At 41.2% G+C, this 25996-nt stretch overlaps 1 protein-coding gene across 2 annotated transcripts in view; it reads right to left on the reverse strand.

Moving 5' to 3' along the window:
• Positions 1–644: 644 nt before the first annotated feature.
• The window catches only part of ADRA1A (adrenoceptor alpha 1A), a 48655-nt gene continuing 23303 nt past the window's right edge, over positions 645–25996 (reverse strand). For both annotated transcript variants that reach the window (XM_072979080.2, XM_072979081.2), the window contains exon 3: positions 645–2541. In XM_072979080.2, coding sequence (XP_072835181.2) covers positions 2018–2541 — 524 coding nt within the window. In that variant the 3' untranslated portion in view covers positions 645–2017. The remainder of the gene's footprint in view (positions 2542–25996) is intronic.

A 25996-nucleotide genomic window follows, 5' to 3' on the forward strand; every position in this document is an offset into this window, starting at 1 on the left:
TTCCAAAGCTAACACCTTTGAATTGTTCCAAAATAGTGCTTGACAGATTATCCTAATAAATGTACTTTAAGGATGGGAAAAAAGTCTTTCTTCAATTCAGCATTCTTAATCATAATAGCATGTTACACACCTGCTGAAATTTGTTGTGGGAAGAAACATACCTTACCATAAAGATTCACAGAGATTATAGACCATTCTGGAAAAAAATAGTATATACATAAAACAACGCAGACATTTTAAAATGTGAACCATTGGAAGAAATGCATTAGTCAATGAGGGCCAGGTGTGTTGTTAGGTAAAATGTGCAAACAGATATGCACACTAGTAAAAATCACAAAAATGTATATGAATTTCAAAGCAAGAAAAGAAGAGGTCTTGCAGCCGGATAAGAAACAATGTCAGGATAATAATGCAAATGTGATTTGGGGGGAAAAAGCCATGCAATTAAGACTGAGAATTTTTCACATTCCTATTATTTGTCTCCAAAAGAATGGTAATACATTCCAGATCAAGAGATTGCAATATATATATATATTGGAGACCCATGAGGGCAGTCTTGTTGATGGGTTTGGCCTAATGGAATATCATACATTCTGCAACATGTATGGATCAATGAACTATGAAACATTCCAAAGACTCGGAAGGCAGTTTTATGACACAATTATTATTTAGTGATTTTGCTGTTGAATATGTTCCATCATATACATTGCACTTGAAGAATGAATTTACTGCACAACATGTGACACAAAGGAACACAGAGCAGGTGAAGCCTCAAACCCCACCACTGGGATTTTTCAAACTCCTGTTTGATTAAGGAAATGGTCCCGAAAAAAAAAAATACAGAGAGAGGGGCATATGTACAGTAAGACATGTGGGATCAATTTCTTCTTGATGCCATGGGTATGTGTATAAATATCTAACCACATGCATACAAGTGATCATGTAGACCACTGGTCCCCAACCCTAGGCCTCCAGATGTTCTTGGACTTCAACTCCCAGAAATCCTGGCCAGCAGAGGTGGTGGTGAAGGCTTCTGGGAGTTGTAGTCCAAGAACATCTGGAGGCCCAAGGTTGGGGACCACTGATGTAGACCAGTGCTTCCCAGCCTTGAGTCCCCAGAGGTCCTTAGACAACAACTCCCAGAAATCCTGGCTAGCACAGGTAGTGTTGAAGGCTTCTGGGAGTTTTAGTCCACGAATATCTGAGAAGTCAATGTAGGGAACTACTGATGTAAATCATTTCCACCTGATGGGCATCCAGCAACTGTGAAAGAGCCATGCGATCAATTCCATGTGGCCAGTGTTCACAGACCCTGTCCTGGCCACATGGGATAATATGTCATCATGAAGAAACAGATTATCAACTATAGCTCCCAAAGTCAAAAAAGAGATTAAGTTCTCAGAATTAGTCTTATGTTCCCAATTGTATCATGAGAGTTTTGATGGTACTCACCATATCACAGGACTCAAATGTTACTGTCAACACCTTTCTCCTTCACCTCACATGACATACCCTGTTCAAATGCATGATTACTTTGCAACAAAGTTTTGTGTCACAAAATTTAAAGTAGCTGTGATGGAAACCAAAATATATAAATTAATACTTCTCTGTTTTAGGATATATTATAATACTGTTTCTTTCTCCCTCTCTGTTGATCATTAAGAATAAAAGCTAAGACGATTTGAAACAAAATAAAATGAATCACAGAACTTTTAAAACAGAAAGGAAATACTATCAGAATAACTGAAGGAGTCCAGCCCCAAGATGGGCCTGTTTCAAAAGCCCACAAATTCCAGTGGAATTTAAATCACATTGGATGAATTTTGTCCCCAAATTTCCATCTATACAGGATTCATCCAAAGCTTGTGTTCTTCATACTGTTTCCGAGTTTTCTCCTTATTGGTATCACCTTTTTGTATTACCTTATGGGGGGGAAAAGTCCCCTCTTCCTCAGGTTACCAAAATGGAAGTGTAGCATGTAAAACCCTTCTCTGTCCCACCAGCAAGATGGATGCCTTCAGACATCCTCCCCATTATCACTGACGGAGACAGTATGTATTTTAATGGTGGGCACTTTCTGGTCCTTCGGGGTGTTGTTTCCTGAAGTGCCAGCACAACAGCACACCCTTAGAAAACCTTTGCTCTTGACTTTGGCTGTAGCACAGCTGGACCTGTCTTTATCAGAAGCAGTCCTCTTGGTTGACATGTTCTGCACGGCCGAAAAAAGCTTCCACTCGCACATGCCATCCGATTTCGAGATCTTGTAGAAATTCTCTCCTGAACTGACAGGAATACGGACAATGTCTTTCGGAGCTTCTGCGACGTGGCTGCTCGGGTGGTTGAGGTTGAAGCTGAGGGAGTATTTGTTGGCTGAGTACTTCCGTGGGAGACACTGACCCTTTAAGACATTTTGGAACGCCTTTTTAAATTCCTGACTTGAGCAAGGGTAGATGATAGGGTTGATGCAGCTGTTGAGATAGCCCAGCCAAAAAGCAATTTTAAAGATGGTGTCCGAGGGCTTGCTTTCAGGAAAGAAAGAACCTGAAATGGAAAACGTAGCAAATGTTACTGGATCAAAAAAATAAAATAAAATAAAAGCAAGCAAGCACAGTTCCAGGTGATTAAGCAATAAGAACAAAGTGGGAAGGAAAAGGTATATATCGGGACCACAAAACGCAGCATTCACACCAGAATCAAAGAACATGACACTGCAGATTAAAGCAACTGGAAAAATCAGCAGTAGCTGAACATGCCCTTAAACAAGCTGGACATGAAGTACAAGCTGAAGTACTGGACAACACCAGCAATCTGTATGTTAGACTGCACAAGGAAGCCATTGAAATCCATAAACATAAACAAAACTTCAACAGGAAAGAAGAAGGCCTGAAACTAAACATGGCCTGGTGCCCCATTCTGAAAAATACAACCTGCAAAAGATCAATGAACTCTTACCCAGCCACAAGGGCCAGGGATCATTGCACAAAAAAGACCAGCTAACGACACCCATCAATCACAGTGACAGATAATCTCTCCCTCTCCCCCCTCATCACAACAAAAACATGCTGATCACCCTACCTTCTGAAAAAAGAAAAAAGCTGTTCCCACAGCTATAAATACTATCCAACAAACACCAACAGAGCATGGACAGAGTTCCTACTCCAGTCCTCTGAAGATGCCGACCACAGAGACTGGCGAAACATCAGGAAGAACAACCTTCAGAACACGGCCAAAGAGCCCGAAAAACCCACAACCATTAGATCCCGGCTGTGAAAGCCTTCGTGAATACATGGGAAGGAAAATATTCCAATTTTGTTTCTTCCAATGAGCCAGCACCTCACAACTCAACTACTCCCTGCAGGAATATGATTATTTCAGAATGCATCTATAAAACCCAGCCTAAGCCCTTCACTTTTAAGTTCATTTTTTCCCCCACTGGAAAGATAAACATGCTGAAACTAGTAGGATTTCAAAGTACTTATCTATAGCTGAATTGTAATGAGGGTGTTCTCAGATATTACTCATAATAAGCCTACTGCAAAGTACACAAGTACCCCAATCCAAACACCAGAGCATGTAATGGCAACACAGTACGAGACCCTACTTCCAAGTGCAGTTTACTTATTTCCGAGACATCATGGCTATATGTATTTATTGTAAGAACGGCATTTCAATGCAGCTGAATTTGGATTCAGGAAGGAAAGTCTTGTTCTAAGTATTCTTTTTTAAACATAAACTGTATGTCACTAGAATAGTGACCATCCCATAGGATAAAGGGGATGTTAGCAAGTCTTTAGGCCTAAATCCAGGTCCATATTAAAAAACAAGGTTTTTTCCCCCAGAAAAAAATGGTGGAGTAGTTGGACTCCAAGTCATGGGTTGAGTCTGAACATTGCAAGAATAAGCCCAGGGTCTGAATTGAGTCGGTGCAACTTAAGTCTGACTTGACAGCGAGTTCCGGGACTTGAGTCCCCCATCCCTGCGGAATAACAGACGGACCTTTCTTTCATGAGGAATTTGAAAAGTTTGGTAGCCTAGTTTCAAAAATGAATCAATGAAAATGTTAGCCATGTGCATTGGCCAAATTCAAGAGGCAGTGCTGCTCCTAGCATCCAGAGGATAGCCACGTTTGTGATATGAATGAAGACATGTTTCCCCGAAAATAAGGCAGGGTCTTATATTAATGTTTGCTCCAAAAGGGCTTATTTTCAGGATATATTTTATTTTATTTTTATGTACAAAAATCTACATTTATTCAAATACAGTCATATCATCTTCTGCTTGCTGCACAATGGTGGAGGACCAGGTTTCACTTAATTGGGGCTTGGTAGAAGGGACGCGGTGGCACTGTGGGCTAAACCGCAGAAGCCTCTGTGCTGCAAGGTCAGAAGACCAGCAGTCGTAAGATCGAATCCACGCAACGGAGTGAGCTCCCGTCGCTTTGTCCCAGCTCCTCGCCAACCTAGAAGTTCGAAAGCATGCAAATGCAAGTAGATAAATAGGTACCACCTCAGTGGGAAGGTAAAACAGTATTCCCTAGTCACGCTGGCCATGTGACCACAGAAACTGTCTTCCGACAAGCGCTGGCTCTACAGCTTGAAAACAGGATGAGCACCGCCCCCTAAAGTTGGACACGACTAGACTGAAAATGCAAAGGGGAACCTTTACCTTTTGGGGGCATGGCTTATATTACAAGCCTCCTGAAAAATCATACTAGGGCTTATTTTCAGGTTAAATCTTATTTTCGGGGAAAAAGAGTATTATAATTTTTTTCTGGGTAGTATCTTTACATTAGGCAGTTACATAGCAGATAAGTACATACTTAAAGCCAGACTTGATGTTCTCTGCCTAGATAAGTAACTATGTCAGTTTCCTTTGCTCAGACAGCCATTTTTTTTTAAAAAAAATCTGAACATGCATGCAAACTTGCAAATTTTGTACAGTTCTTTTAATCCCCAAGAAATAGTATGAGATTATCACTTCTAGTTATACCGCTAAAACACTGTTCTGGGTAAAGCTAGAGATAAAATAAACAGAAAGCTAAACCAGAAGGCATTGCAACTAATAAACACTATACAAGTGTAGCAGTAATTTCCACACATAAATTTTGTTCAGTTCTAAGCTGTATTAATATTCCTAATACTCTGGTGCTTGACAAATACTTCAATCAATAACAGCAGTGTTCTAAAATCCTATCTCTTATTGGAAAACAGCATGATGAAAAATCAGATGAAGAAGTGAGAAGGGAAAAAAGAACGGACAGTCTGCAGAGAAATAAGATTACTTAGAGTGGCTTGTAGTCGAGGTTCAGGGTATGATATATTTGGAAAGGTTTGAGATGAGAAGCTTAAGATGTTAGGTGTTTCACATCTGTGGCTGGATTGTACCACAGGAAAACGAATTCTTATAGGAGGCCAATAATGATAGCCAGGTTAGCCAACCAGCTTTTTAAAGGGGAATGTTCATGTTACGCTTTTAAAAAGGGTTGGTTCCCAGAATCCTAGGCTCTCTCAAAATTATTCCCACCCTCACTCCATGCCTGCAACATCTGGAATAATCTTGTGGTTGTAATCCAAACATGACTCTGGAGAACTGCCAAAATATTACCGTAAAATAATTATATTTTTACACTACTTTATCTCTCTTTTTGGACCAGTGGAGGATCGTCATGTTTTGATAAAAAAAAAAAAAAAATCCTGAAAACCCAGGATGATAGGAAACTGACTTAGACTGCAATTGTATTTACCTAATATTGCCCACATTGACTGAGTGCTTTTGAATCTGTTACATTTCACCATGACATGCTCCTTATCTCTGCCCAGTGAATTCTTACTTTGCCTCTGATATTATTACATGATGGATTTCTCCTATTGGTGCTAGTGAGAGACAGTGAATGAGGTCACAAACATGGGTTCAAATCTTTGCTCAGCTATTGCAACAGACGAGGAGGGCTGGCCTTGGTAAGCTATTCTGCGAGCATTTCTCATATCTTGAAAACCCTGTTGGGATTTCCATAATTCTCAGATATACCTTCCACTACCTGGTTCCCCTCCCTTTCCAGCATGCCATAACGTTGTTATGGTCTCTGCCTGACTCAGCGGTTTAGCACTACAAGGGAGCCTAGAATTTCAGCTGTGATTGAAGTCCACGGCTTTCTCTCCTGCCGAAGTAATTAAAATGTGGAGAGCTGAAGTGGCCTAAAGCCAAAACAGACTTCCGATTTCCCCTTCTCCACCCAGGCACAAAAGAAAGATCATTTTAGAGATAAAAGAACTTCAGTGAAAAACACTCTTTCAGAGGGCTCGCAGCTAGAGAGGGGGATAAATAAAAAAATGGCAATTCATTTTGATGTGTTATTCATCAAGGTTAACGGATCAACGAATACAAATATTCTTTGATGAATTGACAGACTGATCTGTCAATTTGTCTGCACTTTAGATGGCTATGACACTGCTCCCAATGACCTAGGGACACCATATTTGCAGGGAAGTGTCCTCAGACAATTTCCTACAAATCCTGAAACTTTGGTGAACATTGGATCACAGACCCCTGAGTTATATACTCACAAAAAGGACGCCCCCAGGAAAGCTCCCCCCAGGTACTTAGAGACTCCAGAATCACAACAGAGCTTCCTATGTTTTCCCCCAACATGCCTGCCAACTTTGGTGAAGATTTGATATCGGACATCCAACTTATTCACCCACAAATTGGGTGCCCCCAGGAGAGTTTACCACACCTCTGTCTAGCACATTGTACAATTCTCAGCTTCCCTCCATCACATGTAAGAGAGGAAATATTTGGTTAAATGAGTTTTCCTGAAATATCCCCCCCCCAAAAAAAAGCCAAGAGAATGAAACATGGAAGCTTTCCATTGCCTATCCTCTTCCTTGTTGCAGAAGAGTTCCATGAAGTTCAACTGAGGCTTTTCCTACCATGCTATTGTCTATATTTTTTTTTATTAACCCCAGGGGAACATACTAAACCTTTCCCCACAAAATATGCAGCCTGAGGTGACACAACACTGTGAAAGAATTACCACCCAAATCTGTGAAGTGTATAATTTTGGCCCTCACATCCTGATCAGAGATGAGCATGAAACAAAGCATGAAGCAAACAAGAACAAGAACAACAAAACAGGAATCAGGCTGTTTTGTGGTCCATTTGGGGGCAGTTTGGGGAAATGCAACTGCCCAAAATGAAATGAAATGCCAAACAATTATCTGTGCTGGAAATTCGCACGCTTCGTGATTTGTGCAATTTGCAATTCCTTGGAGTGATAGAATGGCCCCCATGTAAGTTAGAGATGCCAAGCATACAGCAAGTCTTCGGCTGACTCTCTTCTCCACCCTCACCATGTTTGGCAAAGACTGGATTTGGACATCCAAGTTATAGCCCCCAAAGCAGACCCCCCCAAAATTGCTTTTTAGTCAGCTGCTAAATCCAACCCTTGCCAAACTTGGAAGGTGTGGGGAGGAAGCAGAGGTGGGATTGACCCGGTTCGCACCGGTTCCATAGAGGTGGTTGTTATTTTTTATTTTAGTTCGGAGATCCGGTTACTGGCCTGAGATGAATGAAGCCGGAGGAGCCAGGTGACCAGCGACGAGCGGGGGAGGGAGGGGGGCTATGTGTTTTTTTTCAAGTTAAAGACAACTAAGGCTGTTGCTCTGACAATTTGAGGAGACAAATGGCAGGCTTACTCAAAAACAGGAAGACAGCTATCAGTTTTTTAACACTAGTAAGATTTACCATCAGGCTAGGGTTGAAGAAAGCAGATCAACATATCAAAGGGGAATCGAAACTATCCACACATTCAGGCTGGGGGCTGGAGGGACTGCGAGGAGGAGGAGGAGGAGGAGGAGGAGGAGGAGGAGGGACTAAAGCATACTAATCAAGGATTTGTGACCAGCATCTTCAAGAGGACTGTGTTGAGATAGGTTTAAGTTTCAAGCTTTCATTTTTGAGATTATTCAAGTAAGTAAGTATAATACATAAAAGGCAAACTATGTTTGAGCATAAAGCTGGCTTTTTATTAAATATTTCCCTGCCTTAGCTGTTTGCCATGCAGTCTTGACTCTGGCAGGCAAAGACTTTTGTGGTAGGCTTTTTTAACATGTAAACTGCTGTGGAGAAATGGAGGGAGGGAAATGAAATGGGATTGCTTTTTAAAATTTTTATCATGTAAAATATATTTTCAAAATTATTTCAACAGGATTCCCTTTAGAACCTTTTAGCATTTATGTATTATTGCATCTTTATGCTGCCTTATAGTGGGATGTAAAAAAAATATATTTATCATTGTGTCAGGGTTTGTGAACCACTGGAGACACTCTGCAGGGAGAAAGATGGGTTAAAAATAAAAACAAACAAACAAACAACCCAAGGCTCCAGGGTTTAAAAAAAACTGATACTTCTATTTTTTGAAAGAAATAAATACCTGAACTTTGGAGAAAAAAGGTCAGAAGCCTGTTGGTGATTAATTAGTTACTTAGATTTTCAGGGAGGGAACATGCCACTTTTTCCATTGGTATGCGGAAATCTAGTATTTAGGATCTATGGAAAAACTAATGGGGAACCAGGCTCTATCAGGTATTATATTTTATTATGATTGTAAAAAATTTAAAAGTGGCTAAGGGCATCTATTTGCAAAGGCTTTCACGGCTGGGATCTGATGGTTGTTGTGGGTTTTTCAGGAAGAACAATTTTCAGAACACAGCCAAAGAGCCCGAAAAAAACCCACAACAAACAATTAAGGGAATAACCTTTCAACTTTCTGGAACTGGCAGTTAGATGCATAAAAAACCTGTTGTTGCTGTTATTGTTATGTGTCGTCAAATTCCCCCCTACTTAGGGTGCCCCTAGGAATGAGCAATCTCCAACATGGCTTGGCCTCAACAGCCCTGCCCATCTATTGCAAACTCAAGCTTGTGGTTTCATTAGGAAGTAGGTCCATCTTGCATTTAGCCTTCCTCTTTTCCTGCTGCCTTCCACATTACCAAGTATTATGGTCTTTTTCAGTCTATGCCTGCCTTCTCATGATGTGCCCAAAGTAGTACAGCCTCAGGTTTTTTTTATTTTTTATTTTTTTTGCCTCTGGAGATAATTTAGGCTTAATTGGATCTAGAACCCAATTACTCGTATTTTTTGGCAGTCCAGGGTATCTGCCATACTATCCGATCAGGCCAAGGGTGTCTGCAAAGATGACTGAATTTTTGTTAATTGGGATAGTCCTCTTTGAAGAGCCACATGTCAGCATGCTGTTTTAAGCTTCTGTTTTTGCAACGTTGCCCCTTTGCGCTGTCCTCAACAGCCCTGCACAGCTGGTGCAAACTCAACCTTGTGGGTTCTTTGATGGTGTCAATCCATCTCACATTTGGTTTTCCTCTTTTCCTGTTGCCTCCAACTTTTCTACAGAACCTGGAATGGGGAGGGATTAAATGTTGGTGAATTGGGGAGTGGGCGGGAGATGCTTGCGTGGCAGCCTAGTATTGAGTCAACATGTTTTTACAATTATTTTGTAAGAAAAAGTGACTCATTTGAAAACAAGACGAAAAGAGCAGAACCCACAAGCTGCAAAAAAAGCATACATTTCACAAATAAATAACTGGCCAATGGGTTTCTCTGGCCACTGTTTTGAGGGAGATCGTAACCCTGTCTTTGTGGTTGGTGCAGGATTCTGGGAGTTGTAGTCCCCCCATTAAGGGCATTTATTTGCAAAGCTTTCACGGCTGGGGTCTGATGGTTGTTGTGGGTTTTTTGGGCTCGTTGGCCGTGTTCTGAAGGTTGTTCTTCCTAACGTCTCACCACAGAGACTGGAAGAAATGTTAGGAAGAACAACCTTCAGAACACGGCCAAAGAGCCTGAAAAACCCACAACAACCAATTAAGGGAATAACCTTTCAACTTTTTGGAACTGGCAGTTAAATACATACAAAACCTGAGGTTGCTGTTATTGTTATGTATCGTCAAATTCCCCCCTACTTAGGGTGCCCCTAGGAATGAGCAATCTCCAACATGGCCTGGCCTCAACAGCCCTGCCCATCTATTGCAAACTCAAGCTTGTGGTTTCCTTAGGGAGTAGGTCTATCTTGCATTTGGCCTTCCTCTTTCCCTGCTGCCTTCTACCTTTCCCAGTATTATGGTCTTTTTCAATCTATGCCTGCCTTCTCATGATGTGCCCAAAGTAGGACTTTTCCACAGAACCTGGAATGGGGAGGGATTAAATGATTGTGGCATTGTTCAGAGACCAGTTCACATCCCAGGGTGGCAGCCCTCTCTTGCTTGTGCTACAGAAAAAGCTTCATTATTACTATTACTGTTGCTCTGTGGTAAGAACTTTTTTTTCAGAAGGGGTCAGAGAATTTGAGAGTTATTCTCAAGTTCATCTTCGCTTTACATGTGTGTTACGTGCCATTCAAGATGACCCTAATGGGCCTTTCAAGGCAAGTGAGGTTCTCCTTCTTCTTCCTTCCCTTCTTCCCACACAACTACCTTCCTTGTTTCCCCAGAGCAGGGAATAGAGATTAAACCTGCACTGCATGGGGTTACACAGCACTCTCCTTGAAAACTAAGGCTTGTATTTTAGGACTCTTCCCTGAGGACTTGTGTGGGGCTGAAGGAGAAAAGGGGCAGCAGGGGAGGACAGAGGAGATGAAAATGGAAGGTGGAAATTTGGGGAAGACAGTGGAGGGGGGGAGTCTTATGTTTTTGGTGAAACTGTGGCATGAAGGAAAAGTGGAAAATGAGAAGAGGAAGCAGCTGCCAGGGCTCTGAGGGAAGCCATCATCACTACCAGCGCCGCCAGCAACACCAACACCCCCAAAGCGACTGACGAGGAGAAGCGGTGGGTGCGGGGTGGAGGGGAAAGATGGAGAAGGAGGAGACCTCAGAGGAGTCAGTAACTGAAGGACCGATTGAGGTGGTGGGGGTGAGGTGGAGTGGCAACAGACTGAAAAGGGAACATACCTTCCAAGCCAGAAGGAAGCGGGGGGGGGGAGAAGAACTCCACAACAGGTGCGCAAAGGCTGCCTCCAGGTAACAACAAACAGGGCTATCAGTCATTTCAGGAGCAGGAAAGGGGAGGGAAGCAAGTTTTACTGGTGAGCTATAGGGCAAAATAGGAGGTAAAGGGAAGGAGAGATGTGTCAGTTCTCTGTCAAACTTGGTCATAAGCACCCACTGTGAGGTGTGTGTTTGTGTGTGTGTTTTTGGCACATGCCCATGGTGAGGGTAACAGCAGCAGTATGCCCAAACAGATGCACTTATCCAGATGTCTTAATTATGTGAGAAGTAGTTGTGATAATAGGCAGTAGGGAGACCACTGTGGAAGAAATCCTCATCAGATCCCACTGTCCTGGGCATTTACTTACTTATTTACATATTTATTTACATATTTACATATTTAAATATTGACTTATTTATTTATTTGCTTATTTATTTATTTATTTATTTATTTATTTATTTATTTATTTATTTATTTATTTATCATTAGGACATAGAACCTGTTGTTAATTTATTTGAATCCCACCACTGGGAGGAAGTCAACTGAAGGTTCACTGCAAGTTTGACATGTCTATTACTCCTGGAAGTTGCAAGTCACACAAACTGCAAAACAGTTCATTTTGTTGGAAAGTTTGTCAAAAATTCATGGTTCGTGAATAGTGATGAACCATCACAAATTGTCATTTTCCCTGCTTTATGTCCATCTCTAATCCTGATACTTTGTGAAATGGAAGACAATATGATGTTCTGTTATCCGGAACTGAGAAATTTCTGAGAAATGAAGGGGAAGATCTCTGCGACATAATTGTGAATAATTTGTGGTTGTGCCAAGCCTGGTTTTGTTAATTTTAAGCCTAAATAAAAATTCTAGGACTTGAGCAAGAATAACCTGCAGCTGTGTCCTCATGCAATTTCTTTCAAATCAGTAGAGTCCAGCATGATGGGACTTGAAATTCAAAAATGCTTTTTTGTTCTCTAGCAGCAGATCTCCACTTGACCCTGGCCATCCTTCTGTATACCTCATTTGATGTTTGACCTCAGAGAAAGTGGGCTCCAGATTATTCTTGTTACTTTTTACAGCAGGCCAGTACATGGGCAAGAAGATGCCATCCAGAAGATGCAGCTCTTTAGAGACCTGGATTTAGCATTGCAGATCAACAGCTGATCCCAAGTGAGGGATGATTCAATAGCTTGAAAAACAATTCCTTTCTGACGCATAAGAAAGAGTCACAGAGCTGGGCCAAGACATTTTGCTCCCTGAGGCAAAAGACAAGGCAGCAACATCCATATACATAGCCCAGTGAGCGGTCATACCAGATGCAGAATGAAATGCATGTTTCTTCAGCAGTATATAAAACATGTTGCATACCCTTCAAAGACCAATCATACACACACAAAAAGCAAATGGAATGCAAGACGTAGAAGTGAAGACAGCATATGCTATGCCAAACAGATGTCTTTCACCATTTGAGGGAGGACTGTGTCTAAATATATGCTAAATGTATTGCCTCATTTAACCCTGGATTGGCAGCTGAATCATCAATAGAGCAGTGATATCAGGTCCCCTGGCATACATGAAGCTAGCTCAAGGGGTTCATGACAGGTTTTGTTCTACATATAGCTCTCTCTCTCTCTCTCTCTCTCTCTCTCTCTCTCTCTCTCTCTCTCTCTCTCTCTCTCTCTCTCTCTCTCTCTCTCTCTCTGTGTGTGTGTGTGTGTGTGAGAGAGAGAGAGAGAGAGAATGGATAGAAATGCAATAAAAAAGGAAAGTTTTCCATATTTTTCATCAAATGGTCACTATAGTAGACCTCAGACATCATGCACATGTTTTAGTAATTTCTGAAAAAAAAATCCTTTACTATCACCCCTAATATATATTCTTAGTGCTGGCATAAATATGAAATCTTATGAAATGGGATAGACTGGCTAATTTATTTATTTGCTGGCTGAAATTTGACAGTAAACAGTCACTTCTTGATTACATTTCGTGTGCTGTTATGTAAAGAGAGAGAGAGAGAGAGATGGAGCTGAACAGGTTCCAAAGATTTTAAATATCTGGGGGGGCAGCTGTTTCATCTATAAAAAGCTCATCTGAACCCCACTCTGCCCTCTTGTTGAGAAGGTATTGGTTCAAGACAGCAATCAAGTTGATTGACTCAATTTCCATATTAAATAGATGTGCTGTTTCATTACTGGGGGTGGGGGTGGGTCCACCTGCTAGCATGCAAAATATGAATGCTAGGTTTCTTTTCCCAGGGAAGATTCGGATATGTTACCCCAGTATTGGTGTCCCAGGAATTGGACCATTGCATAGCTCACATAGGCAACACGAAGCTACCGAAGCAGGATGGAAAATTGCAGCAAGGTGAAAGTCATATCAATTGTGATAGGAAATAGGTGATTGATTGCACAACCAAATCGTGCGATCTGTTTAACTGGATGTAATACTCAACATGCTTCCATATATACGGTTCTATCAGAAAGCCTTCAGATCTGGCCACTAGAGTTGTGTCAGTAACAGACAGAGAGAGTTACTCCTACGGCAGTTTAGCACACCAAACCATACTGTCTGTATGCCAGTTTTCATTTTTCCAGCTAAACTACTTCATCAGTATTCGGTACATACTTTAGCCGTATTTAGGCAAAAATCAAGTAAATCAACAGATCAGGAAAGGAGTGCTCAAGGCCCACCATTGTCTGTTGTTGCTTTGTTTTCTTAAAAAAGCAAAAGTTCTGAAAGTGAGACCCTCTCTTACACAATCAAAGATTTGGACACACACCATAGCCCTGGAAAAGATGAGTTCTGATTCATGCATAAAAGGAGGTAACCATGTTAGGTGGCTTGAGCAAGAACAATAAAAAGTATTGCTGCACCTTGATTAATCAGATTTATCTGGCATAAGTTGTTGTGACATAGAATCATTGAGTAATGGAGTTAGAAGGGGCTTAGAAGGCCATTGAGCCCAACCGTCTGCTCTATGCAGGAATCTAAATCAAAGTAGATCTAACAGATGGTTGTCCAATTTTCTCTTGAATGCCTCCAGCACTGATGCTCACCACCTTCTCCTGAGATAACTCATTCCATTGTCATACTACTCTAACAGTTAAGAAGTTTTTCTTGATATTCAACTGAAATTAGGCTTCCTGTAACTTGAGCCCATTCTTATTTGTCTTGGGATGGTTGAGAATAGATCCTGTCCCATCTCTGTGTTAAAAATAAATAAATTTTGAGTATTTGGAAAATGCTCTCATATCTGTTTCATCTTTTTAAGTTCAGTCCAACCCCCAGAAACTCAATATTTCTGCTGGTGTATTCCTGCAGTGGGAACAGGCCCTCAGATGAAATTCTCCCCCATCTGCAGCACCCAACTTCAAAAGATACAGTTACTCTGAAGAGGGGGAAGATCTGTCCTCACTTGTGTTTGTACAAGCTGTGCATATGGAAGCTGGGTGCAGAAGTTCAAATTAATGAGTGCCGTTTGGTGGAGATAGCTCTGTTCTTTCCATCTACACTAATTATCTGTGGAATCTCCTATAGTCATTGTTTTTAATCTAGAAACCATTTCTTCACATTGGGAAGCTAAAAGTATAAGGCTCCCTCTCTTTATCCCTCTGGCTACAGTTTCGATGTTTCCTTGCCATAATTGTCTCCTGCAATAACCATTCAATGCAGTTATTATGGGAATTTCATTAAGGAGTAGCCTGTAAGAATTCAAACTTGGAAGAGAAATCAAATGAATAAATAAACTATAGATGGATTCTGGATTTAGGCACAGAACACATAACTGCAATCAGTACTAATGGGAACAGTAATAACGATGATGTGATGATCAATGAATGGAAGCAAGATAAAGTCATCCTCCTTCCCAAATAGATTTCAGCATCGTCCAAAATCTTTGAGTACCAATTTAAAACAATCGCCTTTTGCTAATGATCATGAAATTTTTAAATCAGTGATTTTTCCAAATATGTAATCTCACCCTCAGATTCTTAGAACTAATCTCCTAATTTTTAAGGTTGATCCTGTGGGCCACGTCTGTGTACTCACAAATGTATGCATAACATTGAGAAATAAGAAGTGCAACGTAGTAGTAGTAAATCAACAGGAACAGAAGCACAATAATATAATTCCAGTTTATGTGATATCAGAAATCAACACTGTAACCATACTTGTAAGGAGTAAATTGTGGCACTGTAGCCATAATAGTAGCAGGAGTAGTAACTATTATTATCATCTATGGCTAAATCTGTAATCAGACTAATAATAACTGGAATAATGATTAAAGGTCACATAATTACATTTATTTGGGATCAGGTTTTGGATGCTCAACAGTAGGGACATGGGACTTTAATGACACATGCAAGCTTCATAGAAAGAGTTGCAGCATGTATATTTTGCTGACTAGCAGTTGAAAGGAAGCATCGGAAAATTGTGTGCTTTTAGCCATTATTTGGCTGGAAATGGGATTTGGAGACTATACAGTACTTGCATTAATGCAGCCCAAAATATCATTTGTCTTTTTTTGCAGTCACATCACACCGTTGGCTCATACTCAGCTTTTGATATATAACCATTCCAAGATCCTTCTCACTCAGAGTATTACTGAGCCAAATATCCCATATCTTGTAAATGGGTGTGTGTTTGTTTTTTCCCTTAAGTGTAGAACTTTACTCTTACCCCTGTTAAATTTAATTCTGTTGTTTTCAGCCCAGCGCTCAAGCCTATCAAGTTCTTTTCAAAAAATATTTTGTCTTCCAGGATATTAGCTATTCCATTCAGTTTTGTGTTATCTGCAGATCTCAGACACATTTCCTGCACCCGTCCATCCAATTCGTTAATAAAAACATTAAAGACCACTGGGCCCAGGACTGAGCCTTTTGGTTCCCCACTTGTGACCTACTCCCAGTTGGAGAAGGAACCTTTGAGAAGTACATACTGAGTACAATTCTCTAAATAATTGTGCATCTGCCTGATAGTTATTCTGTCCAGCCCACATCTCGTTTGCTTCTTAATAGAAGACCATGAGGTATTTTGCCAATGGCTTTGCTGAAGCCAAGATATACTATGTCTATAGCATTCCCCCTGTCCATCAGGGAGCATCCCTGATCAAAAAATGAGATAAGATTAGTCTGGCAGGATTTGTTCTTAACAAATTCATGTTGGCTTCGAGATAGTACTGCACTGTTTTCAAGGTGCTTGCAGAGTGAGAGCTTTATAATCTGCTCCAGAATTTTCCCTGGGTCTGATGTCAGGTTGACTTGTCTGTAGTTCCCTGATCCCTCCTTTTTGTCTTTTTTAAAAGTAGGGACAACATTAGTCCTCCCCCATCAAGCAGCACTTACCCATCATCCATTATTTCATGAAAGTAAGAGACAGTGCTTCTGAGAGTTCTTCTGTCAGTTCCTGCAATACTCTTGGATGTAGTCCATAAGGCCCTGGATATTTCAGCTTGTTTAAAGTAATAATATATTATTTGACTATTTATTTATCAATCTCAACCTGCAATCAAGTCCCCTACATTTGTTCTTCACATTTCCCTGGAGGATCATGGACTGTCTTTTGCAAGGAGAAGAAGGTAATGTAGGAACTGAGCACTTCTGCCTCTTCTGTCATGTGTTATCATTTTCCCATCCCAATTGAATAGCTGAGCCACTATTTCTTTTCTCTGTCTTTTTCTATGCACATACTGGAACAATTTTTGTTTTGTTTTAGTATCGCTTGCTAACTCAGCTCATTAACTGGTACAGTGGTGCCCCACATAGTTACGTTAATCCGTTGCAGGATTAACATCGCTATCCGGATTCGTCGCTATGCGGCGGGGGGGAACCCATAGGAACGCATTAAACTCCATTTAATGTGTTTCTGTTGGGGAAAAACTCACCGGTAAGCGAAGATTCCCCCATCCGGCCGCCATTTTCACTGCCCGGTAAGCTGCGGGTGGCCATTTTCTAGACCCGGCGGCCAGTTTGGAACCACCGATCAGCTGTTTTCTAAACATCGCAATGCGAAGATTGGTAAGTGCTTACCAATCATCACAATGCAATGTTTAGCCTATCTAAACATCGCAATGCTTCGCTATGCAGATTCGTCATTAAACAGTGTGCTCGTTAAGTGAGGCACCACTGTTTTCATGAGTGCTCATTCTCCTAGCTTGTTTAATTTCAGAAGGATGTCACCTCAAGAATTGTTGCTGCAAGGTAAATTTGATAGCCCATCTCTCTTTAGCCTTTTCCTGCTTTCCTTCTTCAACCCTGTTATGCTAATGGCAATTAAAAAGCAAATCCGGAAACAATCTATTAAGCTACACATAGTTGGGGGTAGGGAAAAAAATTGCCCCAGTCATTCAACTTTGCTGTGACTTCTGGTAAACTTTACATGGAATCCTGATGTGCTGCCAATGTTAGTTAAAAATAGTAATGGCAAATTTCCCACTTGTGGGGCACAGGGGAGAGAAGAAGATTCAAGTGCTAACAGACTGGTGTAAACTCTTGGGTTTTTCAGCCCGTGTTGACATTTCCTGTTTTGAAGGAGCATGATCCCAACAAAAGTAAAGGAGAAATATTATTTTAAAGAATACAGAAATAGTGCTATCACTCACTTTACTTAACATAGCCATTGCTTTCAACTTTCTTGTATAGTATTTAATTACTTCAGTTGCAAGATGAAACAAATATAGAAAGCAAACCTGCCGAACCAGACCAAATAAGGAGTATTGTTCAGTTTTGACTGTTGCGCTGCTCAAAGAGTTCACGTTCAACCCTGAAGTAAAGCAACACCTCATTGTTGGGCATTTGTTTGGGAAAAAATGATGTGTCACAAGATCACCCACACTGTTGTACTCATCACGTATGGACGTAAAAGATGGACAGTGAAGAAAACTGACAGGAAAAGAATGAATTAGTTTGAAATAGGGTTCTGGAGAAGAGTTTTGCCAATACCAAGACACACCAGAAAAATGAAAAAGTGGGTCCTAGATCAAATCAAGCCTGAACTTTCTGCAAAAGCATAAAGATAGCGGGAAGTCCAAATATGAGATGGATAGATTCCATCAAGGAAACCACAATCTTGAGTTTATAAGAGCTGTCTGACAGTAACTTTGGGAAGCGCGATCGTGGAATTCTATCGTAAATTTGTCGTGTAGTGCCAGCACAGTTCCAGCTTTCTACTCTTCCTTTTTCCTCTTCAAGCCCTTTCCTTCCGTCTGTTTTTTTTAATGAATCCTGTCTCGCAAAAGCTAATAGAATATTCTCTAAAATGTAAGAGGGGGAAAAAACAGAAGAAAAGCCACAAAACACCTTTGAATCATTTCCTTTTTAACTGAATAACAGTTTTTGAAAATGTGAAAGTTTTTGAAAATGTGAATGCCTGTCATCCACGGACATGAGCATCTCTTTGGTAGAAAGGCTGGGTCAAAACAAAAGGTCATACCTGGTTCAATATTTAGTCTATAAAACCAGGAAGGTGAATAAATTCATTGGTATTCCTGAGTAATACTCAAATGTGCATTTTTTTTTCTCTGTGGAGGGAGAGAAAAGAGCCGTGTCTCAATTCCTAAATGGCCTTCTGAAAAGCAAATGTTGGACCATGGACTCATCCTTGTCTGTTTATTCCCACACACAGCAGCTTTGACAAAAGGTCCCTCAATAAAGTCTTATTTTGCATCTTAGCAGCTGAATTTTGTTGAACAGAATTAACATAAAATTGCCTGCTATTCAAAAATAAAATTGTCCCAGGATGTATGTTTGTGAGTATTTGTGTTATTATTGGAGGAACAGTCTTTGCTTTTGTGTGTGGGTTGATCTTGCCTCTCCGAACTGATGGTTGCAATGTTCTCCCATCTGTCTTCTGTTGACGAAGTGCCAATCTGCTGGCAGAGAAAGCCCCGATTCTGCTGTAGATCCACAATACAGAAGCTGTGGTTATGGCTTATTCAACAATCATGCAGTAAAGGAAAAATAGCAGTATATGCACTGACATGAGAAGGATCTAACATGGTGAAATGGTCAGTAGCCCATCTAATGGAGATGTAAGTAGCCATTTGGTCAGCCAGGGCTTCACTGCCCTGTTGGTTAAGAAGGCCTGGATCTGAGTTCATGGTGGTCATCTTGTTTCCATGAGATGCCTGCTTGTTCTCTGTTTCCTTCTGCCCAGGAAAGAGTGGCTGGAGGTGATACATACCCTGTGGTCTCAGCTGGAGTGGTTGAGGTGGTCTTCAGAGATGATCTCGGGCTTTATTGGAGAAGGTGTCTAGCTGTTACTTGCCTCCTCCTTTAGTACCAACAGCTAGTTCCTTTTGGTTGCTTTGCTTTCATCTCCTCTGTTCAAATCAGTGGATGTCTTCAGTTAAAACTTTTCTAACCCTGAATATTAAGTGGAGCGCAACAAATCTTTATGGGTATTGCTCCACCCTGGGAATGTTGTTAGGTTCCATGAAGTCACATCCAAATTATGGCAATTCTGATAGAGTTTTCAATGTAAACGTGAAATTTAAGGAGTGGTTTTATCAGTCCCACCCAGGCCCAACCCCCCCACATTCTATGGCCAAATGGGTATTTTAACCCAGTGCTCCTGAATCCTAGTTTATCACCCCATTCCAAATTTCCACAACCTGTCCACTACACTCGACTGATTGTACTGGCTTCACCCTGTAGTCACCATGGAATCAAACAAAGTTCCCTGTTGTTGTTTGCACCTTCGTTGTTAAGTCGTGTCTGACTCTTCGTGACCCCATGGACCAGAGCATGCCAGGCCCTCCTGGCTTCCACTGCCTCCCGGAGTTGGGTCAAATTCATGTTGGTAGTTTCGGTGACACTGTCCAACCATCTTGTCCTCTGTCGTCCCTTCTCCTCTTGCCTTCACTCTTTCCCAAAAGTCTTTTCCAGGGAGTCTTCTCTTCTTATGAGATGGCCAAAGTATTGGAGCCTCAACTTCAGGATCTGTCCTTCCAAAGTTCCCTGGTCCAGTCTATTTCTGCACATTTGTCCAAAGTCCCTGTAAAAAGGCCACTTTAATGGTCTGTACTCCATCTGGATGTGCAGCCTGGGATCAAGACAAGAATCGGGCAGCAGCTTCTCACATAGAGAGGCACAAAGAGCCACCTACTTTGGGGACAGGTTTGTCCTCCTGTCTCTTGAGAGTGATGACGGAAAGATCCAGACAATACCACTGGGAGAGTTCAGCTGTCCTAGTGGAAGATGGCTTGAAGGAGGCAAGGCCAGAGCAGAAGAAACAGGTACCTTTCTCTGAGCAATGGTGCCACAAGATGATGGGATTTAGAGGCAGAAAAATGGCGTTCCATTCAGCAGCGAAATTCCAGACACAGCTAAGTTTATATATTTTGCAAGACAAATTTAGGGTAAGCTGAAAATTCTGATATATCCTCCCACAGTGAACACCCTACTCCATGTGTTTAGCAGGGAATGGATGGTCTCTCCAAAGTGGATGCTGCTATTCAGCCCGGCTTGAAACAAATTTGTTATTTTCCAGAAAGGTGAATGTTCCCAACAGGCCTATAAAATTGAGAATTATATATTTAAAAGACTGAAAGTGGACATGTCAGCCTCTCTCCCTGTCCCTCCCAAAAGAAAATCTTCCACAGCTTGTCTTTCTCTTGTGCTTTTGACAGACGTTTAATGCAATACAGAAATAAACATCCGAAGCTTTCCCTAGCCTGGAAATAAACATAATCGTTTGCTGATCGCTGTAGAATAAGATCGAATTACTGTTAAAGAAACAAAGCAAAAGAAAACCCTTGAGATTTTGTTTTGGTTTTCAGTCACTTCAAAATCTTCCTGCATCTTCCTGAGGGAGAGACTCTTCTTGTTTTTTTCCCTCTTCCATAAGACTGCGGCCGTCTTGTGACAGGAGAGATACCGCTTTGCCCTAGCTCTCTGCACTCTCTCTGCACTCTTGTTACCTCAGGTGTAGGACAGGATACACAGGACTGCAGTGTCGAGTCAAAACTACTGTTCAAGTCTTCTTAAAGTAGTTAATTGTTGTTATCATCACAACTATAAAAAAAAGAGAGGCTCTTTCATTTCCTGGCTTTGCTGCTGTTACATGTCATCAAATTGCTTTGGATTCATGGCAACTCTATGAATGAGCCATCTCCAAAATATCCTGTCCTCAAAAGTCCTGCTCAACTCCTGCCGACTCAAGCCTGTGGTTTCCTTTAGGGAGTCAGCCCATTTCATACTTGGTCTTCCTCTTTTCCTGCTTCCTTCCATCTCTTCCAGCATTTTTGTCTATTTTGAAGAATCCTGCCTTCTCATGAGGTGCCCAAAGTAAGACAGCTTCAGTTTCATCATTTTTTGCCTCCAGAGATAATTCAGGATTGATTTCTTCATCCTCAAAGCTCTCATCCATTGCCACGTTTCAAACAAATCATTTCCCCCCTGTCAGCTTTCTTAACTGTCCTACTTGCACCCCCATCGCTCCGGAATACAAGAGTGTGGATGATTTTGCTTTTGATCTCCAGCGACACATCCTTACACTCAATGATCTTTTCTAATTCCTTCATTGCTACCCTTCCTACTCTCAGTCTTCTGATTTCATGACTTTGGTCTCCATTTGGATGGACGGTTGAACCAAAGTATACAAAATCTCTAACTATTTTAATTTCTTCACTGTCAACGTTCAACTTGCGTACTGTAGTTCTTCTGTGGTCATTGTCTTTGTCTTCTTCATGTTCAGATGTAGTCCTGCTTTGGCACTTTCTTCTTTCAAGTAACTAAAACCGTAATTGGTTACTCAGTCAAATGGTACAAAATGTCAAAATGGTTCTCCTCTCCAGATCCTCAGTGGCTACCACAGAGCATGAGCTACAACCTGAGGTGGCATGTGATCCAAGCCATATGTCTTCTCCACACTTAAGTGCTGCTGCACTCAGTGACCACAACTGTTCTAGTTCCAATGCAAAAGGAGGACCTCATCCCTCATTCTATTACACTTGCAATGTCAGGAAAGGAAAGTAACTATGAGCTCCATCCAGTTCATTCCAGGCTCTGTGCTGCCCCACCCACCTGGGCTGCTGTGAGACCTCACTGCCAATCCTGCTGGCTTCTGTTTGTGGACCAGGACCAACTTGTCCACTCCTGGCAGTGGCCTGGCGTTCTTTGCATTCCAGTGCAATGGCAGGGGGTGTATGTAGAACACATAAGTGGGCTTTTTCTTTGGCTACCCCCAAGTTGTGAAATTCACTCTGCTCATTTGGCTCCGTTTCCTTTTTTGGCTTCTGCTGTACGATGAAGATAATCCTGTTATGCAAGATTTTTTAATTAGGCGTGGTATTTTTAATCCTCACTCTGCTGTGCTATTAATTATCTCTTTTCAGTGGTGGCGGGGGAGTTGAATTGTTTTAATTATTTTAATTGCTCAGTTTTTCTTATTTTCCTAAATAGTTGTTAGCCACGGTGAGCATTCTTTTCTGAACTTTGCTATGCTAGCTGGGCCCTTCTGGGAGCAGCATGCCATCAAATGGCATTTTCCCATCTCTCACTGTCTTATCGAGGATGGGCAGGATGATTCAACAGACAGAAACTGGAAATCCTACTAGGCAACGTGAAGATTTATTAAGAGGTCAAACGGCCTCTCTTCTTGGAATTTTGCACTTTCATCCTAACTTCTGGCTAAGTTTGTGTGCATATAGGCAGATCTAGCCAACAAGATTTTACAAAGCTAGCAATTGAAGTGTACTCAAGCTTCCTTCCTTCCTTCCTTCCTTCCTTCCTTCCTTCCTTCCTTCCTTCCTTCCTTCCTTCCTTCCTTCCTTCCTTCCTTCCTTCCTTCCTTCCTTCCTTTCTTTCTTTCTTTCTTCTTTCTCTTGTATACCACACCACTTAGTTGAAAATTATCTGGGCAGTTTACATTCAACATGAAACAAACATAACACAAACTGCACAAAATCCTAAATAGTATGCTAAAAACTAAAGTCCCATATAGACAAATAAAGCAAGTAATGAGGTCCCAAACTGTGAAGGGCTTTAGAGGTAAGTTCCAATGAAGGGACAATGACCCCTACCGAATAATGCAAATGATGTTAGCAGGCTAGTTTAGAGCAGTGGTCCCCAACTTTGGGCCTCCAGATGTTCTTGGACTTCAACTCCCAGAAGCCTTCACCTCCACCTCTGCTGGCCAGGATTTCTGGAAGTTGTAGTCCAAGAACATCTGGAGGCCCAAGGTTGGGGACTACTAGTTTAGAGGACTTCAGACAGACTGTATGGTTATCAGAGTGGCTGATGCTTCAGTGATCCTTCCAATAGAACTTGAAAACGTAACTTTTTGGACTATAGTGCTGAGAAACCCCTGGAATCCTAGAGGATTCTGGGAGATGTAATCAAAATAGGATCATTTCCAAGCTATGTCTCTCCATTTGCCATGTGTGGTGGCTGCTACACTCTTCCAGATGGTAGGGTTGGATCTGCCCAGTAGCTGTACACTTACAGGTTCTGTCCACAAGTTCTGTCCAGTTCTCCTCCAGATGTTTTCAAGAGGTTTAATGAGCCCAAGAAGCTACCAGTCTGACCCTTCCTCCAGGCAGTGATACTCCTTGACATGTCATCTGCCCAGGGTGCTAAAATCAACATTTAAATCTGCTAATTTTCAGCATTATGCGGCTCATGATGACATTCTAGCCTTGGACTCCTCTTATTTTACTGAAGAGTCTCAAATCCTCAATACTGACAAAAGAAAAGATCACTGTGTCAGTACATCATGGTTATACTAAGATTTATGAATCTGTAGAGCTTACATACCTCAAGACGTGAAGAAGGGGGTTTGGATGTCCCATCTGGAGAGAAAAACATGAGACTTGTTTCTTTACAAATGTCAGTGGCTCGTTTGCATAATTATCTACATATCTAAATTGCACAATTTAGTTCAGTCATAGAAAGCGAGGTCACCTGCTCATTGAAAAGGTTTCTGTCATAGTTAAGACTTGATTGTCACAACACAGTGACAGCCTGGGGCTGAGTGTTCATTTCTGCTTTTCATAGAGAAATGGCCCACATTCTCTGTCACAGGGTGAGTCACCTGTCAACCAGGTGGCATGAAAGAAGCCATTGAGATGTGCTTCACTTACTTATCGTATGCTGAAAGAGTCTTAATTCACTACTTTCCATGCCCTCCGAGGCACATAAAACTTTCTCACTCATTGCTTCTAGACTGACAGAGCAGACTCTGAACGTTACTCATGGAAGATTAAGTGATGAACACCGTTTTGTTACTTTCCAAATTTGTTTTCTGTCTTGACTTAAAAAAAAAAGGAATATGCAAAATGTACTTTCTATACAAGATAGCCTGATGGTAAAGAATCCTCAGATATATCCACATAGGATTTCAGCCTTAAACACTAATTCCCAAACAGTATGTTGAGAAGCGATAGAGGTCCATTATTACATACGGTAGATATGTATCTTCTTTTTTCCTGACACATATAGTCATTGCCTGCTATCAAATCAATTTCAGCTTATGGAGACCCTTTTCAGAGTTTTCTAGATATAGAGTATTCAGAGGTGGTACTGTGCAGCTTGCCCAAGGCCAAATTGCCTGTTCTTTTTCTAGGAGACACAGCAGGGAATTGAATTCCCAAAATCTGGAACCAAGTACATGCAGCCAGCTAGCTAACTAACTGAGCTAACTGGCCAGCAGAAGGGACCTTAAGTCCTCTCATTGCATGGGGAAGTCTGCAATTAACCAAACTGGTAAATTATGGTTATCAACGTTAAGATATCAAAGTAAACTAAAGTCAGTTCTAGCAAACAGGGAACCTCAGAGAACATTTTCAGGTTGTGAAACACATTGTGTTAAATGGGTGGTTCTCATTCAGTTGTTTTGTAAAATATAGAAGTGGAATCTACAAGAAAATGTTGCAGCGTGCGGTACTCATATTTGGGATCCATCCCTCCCTCCCTCCCTCCCTTTTCTAGGGTATCCCACACCACTCACCCCCTCTGTTTTATCCCTGTCCCAGCAGTTAGTATTCCATGCCCACTTGGTGAGATGTTCTTACACACAGAGACACACACAGACACACACAAACATGCACACACACTTTAGAATTTAACTTCCTAGATGTGTGTGCATTTTTTCAACCTTGGAATTCTCCAAGACCTCTGGTACTTCCCACTAATCCATGAATAATTTGTCTTGGCTATATTTTAGGTGTACAGAAATCCACACTCAAAGACTGTTTCCTATTAGCTTGTAGGAGAATAATGAGTATCAATGCAGTAACAATGCTGAGGGAAGCAGACTATTTTTAAATGCTTAAAAGTGCCTGGTAACCTCTCCTTGCGATGCTTTAGTCTGACAGCATGGTCATTTTGTTTTTGTTTTTGTCTTAAAAACAATCCACTAATCAATCTGAATATACACTCCCAGCAATTTATCTGTTTGCTGTTGTGTACATGCCATGTTTTAAGGAACTGTTTATCTTCTGTCCAGAAACCCACACATTGTTATCTAGTAAGCAAAGAAGAACATTTACGAGTGCAGGAATATGAAACTTCTGTCTGTAGGTCACTCAGATCAAGAACCAGAGTCCGTGCAAAATGTTACCTTTAAAAACAAAAAGGAATATAGTTGTATGCCTTCTGGAATTAATTGAGCTTGTGAAGCTAAAATGAAGACCTTGTTCATGTTCTGTTCATCTGTGATTTTCTTAAACATTAAAAAATTAATAATAATCAAGCAATCGGGTTGTTGATCACCGTTCATGACCTGCAAGTAAATATATTACTGAAACTGGACAAATATCCCAAAGTCCACTGGTTAAACCAGGCCTGTGCAGGCAGATGCACACTCTCAAGCCAGTTCATCCACAAATTATCAACCTTGCTTGGCACTGACACCGTGTCTGTTTGACCTCTAAGAAATAGACAACATGTCTGATGCAAGAGCCATGGATAATTGCATAAGGGTCTCCTGAGGTTTTTTAAATGCAGTTGTAAACATGTTTCAAAGAAGTTAATCTTCAGGTACTAGGAAGGGACCTTTTCATATC

Source organism: Pogona vitticeps, chromosome 8 (assembly GCF_051106095.1).
Source record: "Pogona vitticeps strain Pit_001003342236 chromosome 8, PviZW2.1, whole genome shotgun sequence".
Taxonomy (NCBI): domain Eukaryota; kingdom Metazoa; phylum Chordata; class Lepidosauria; order Squamata; family Agamidae; genus Pogona; species Pogona vitticeps.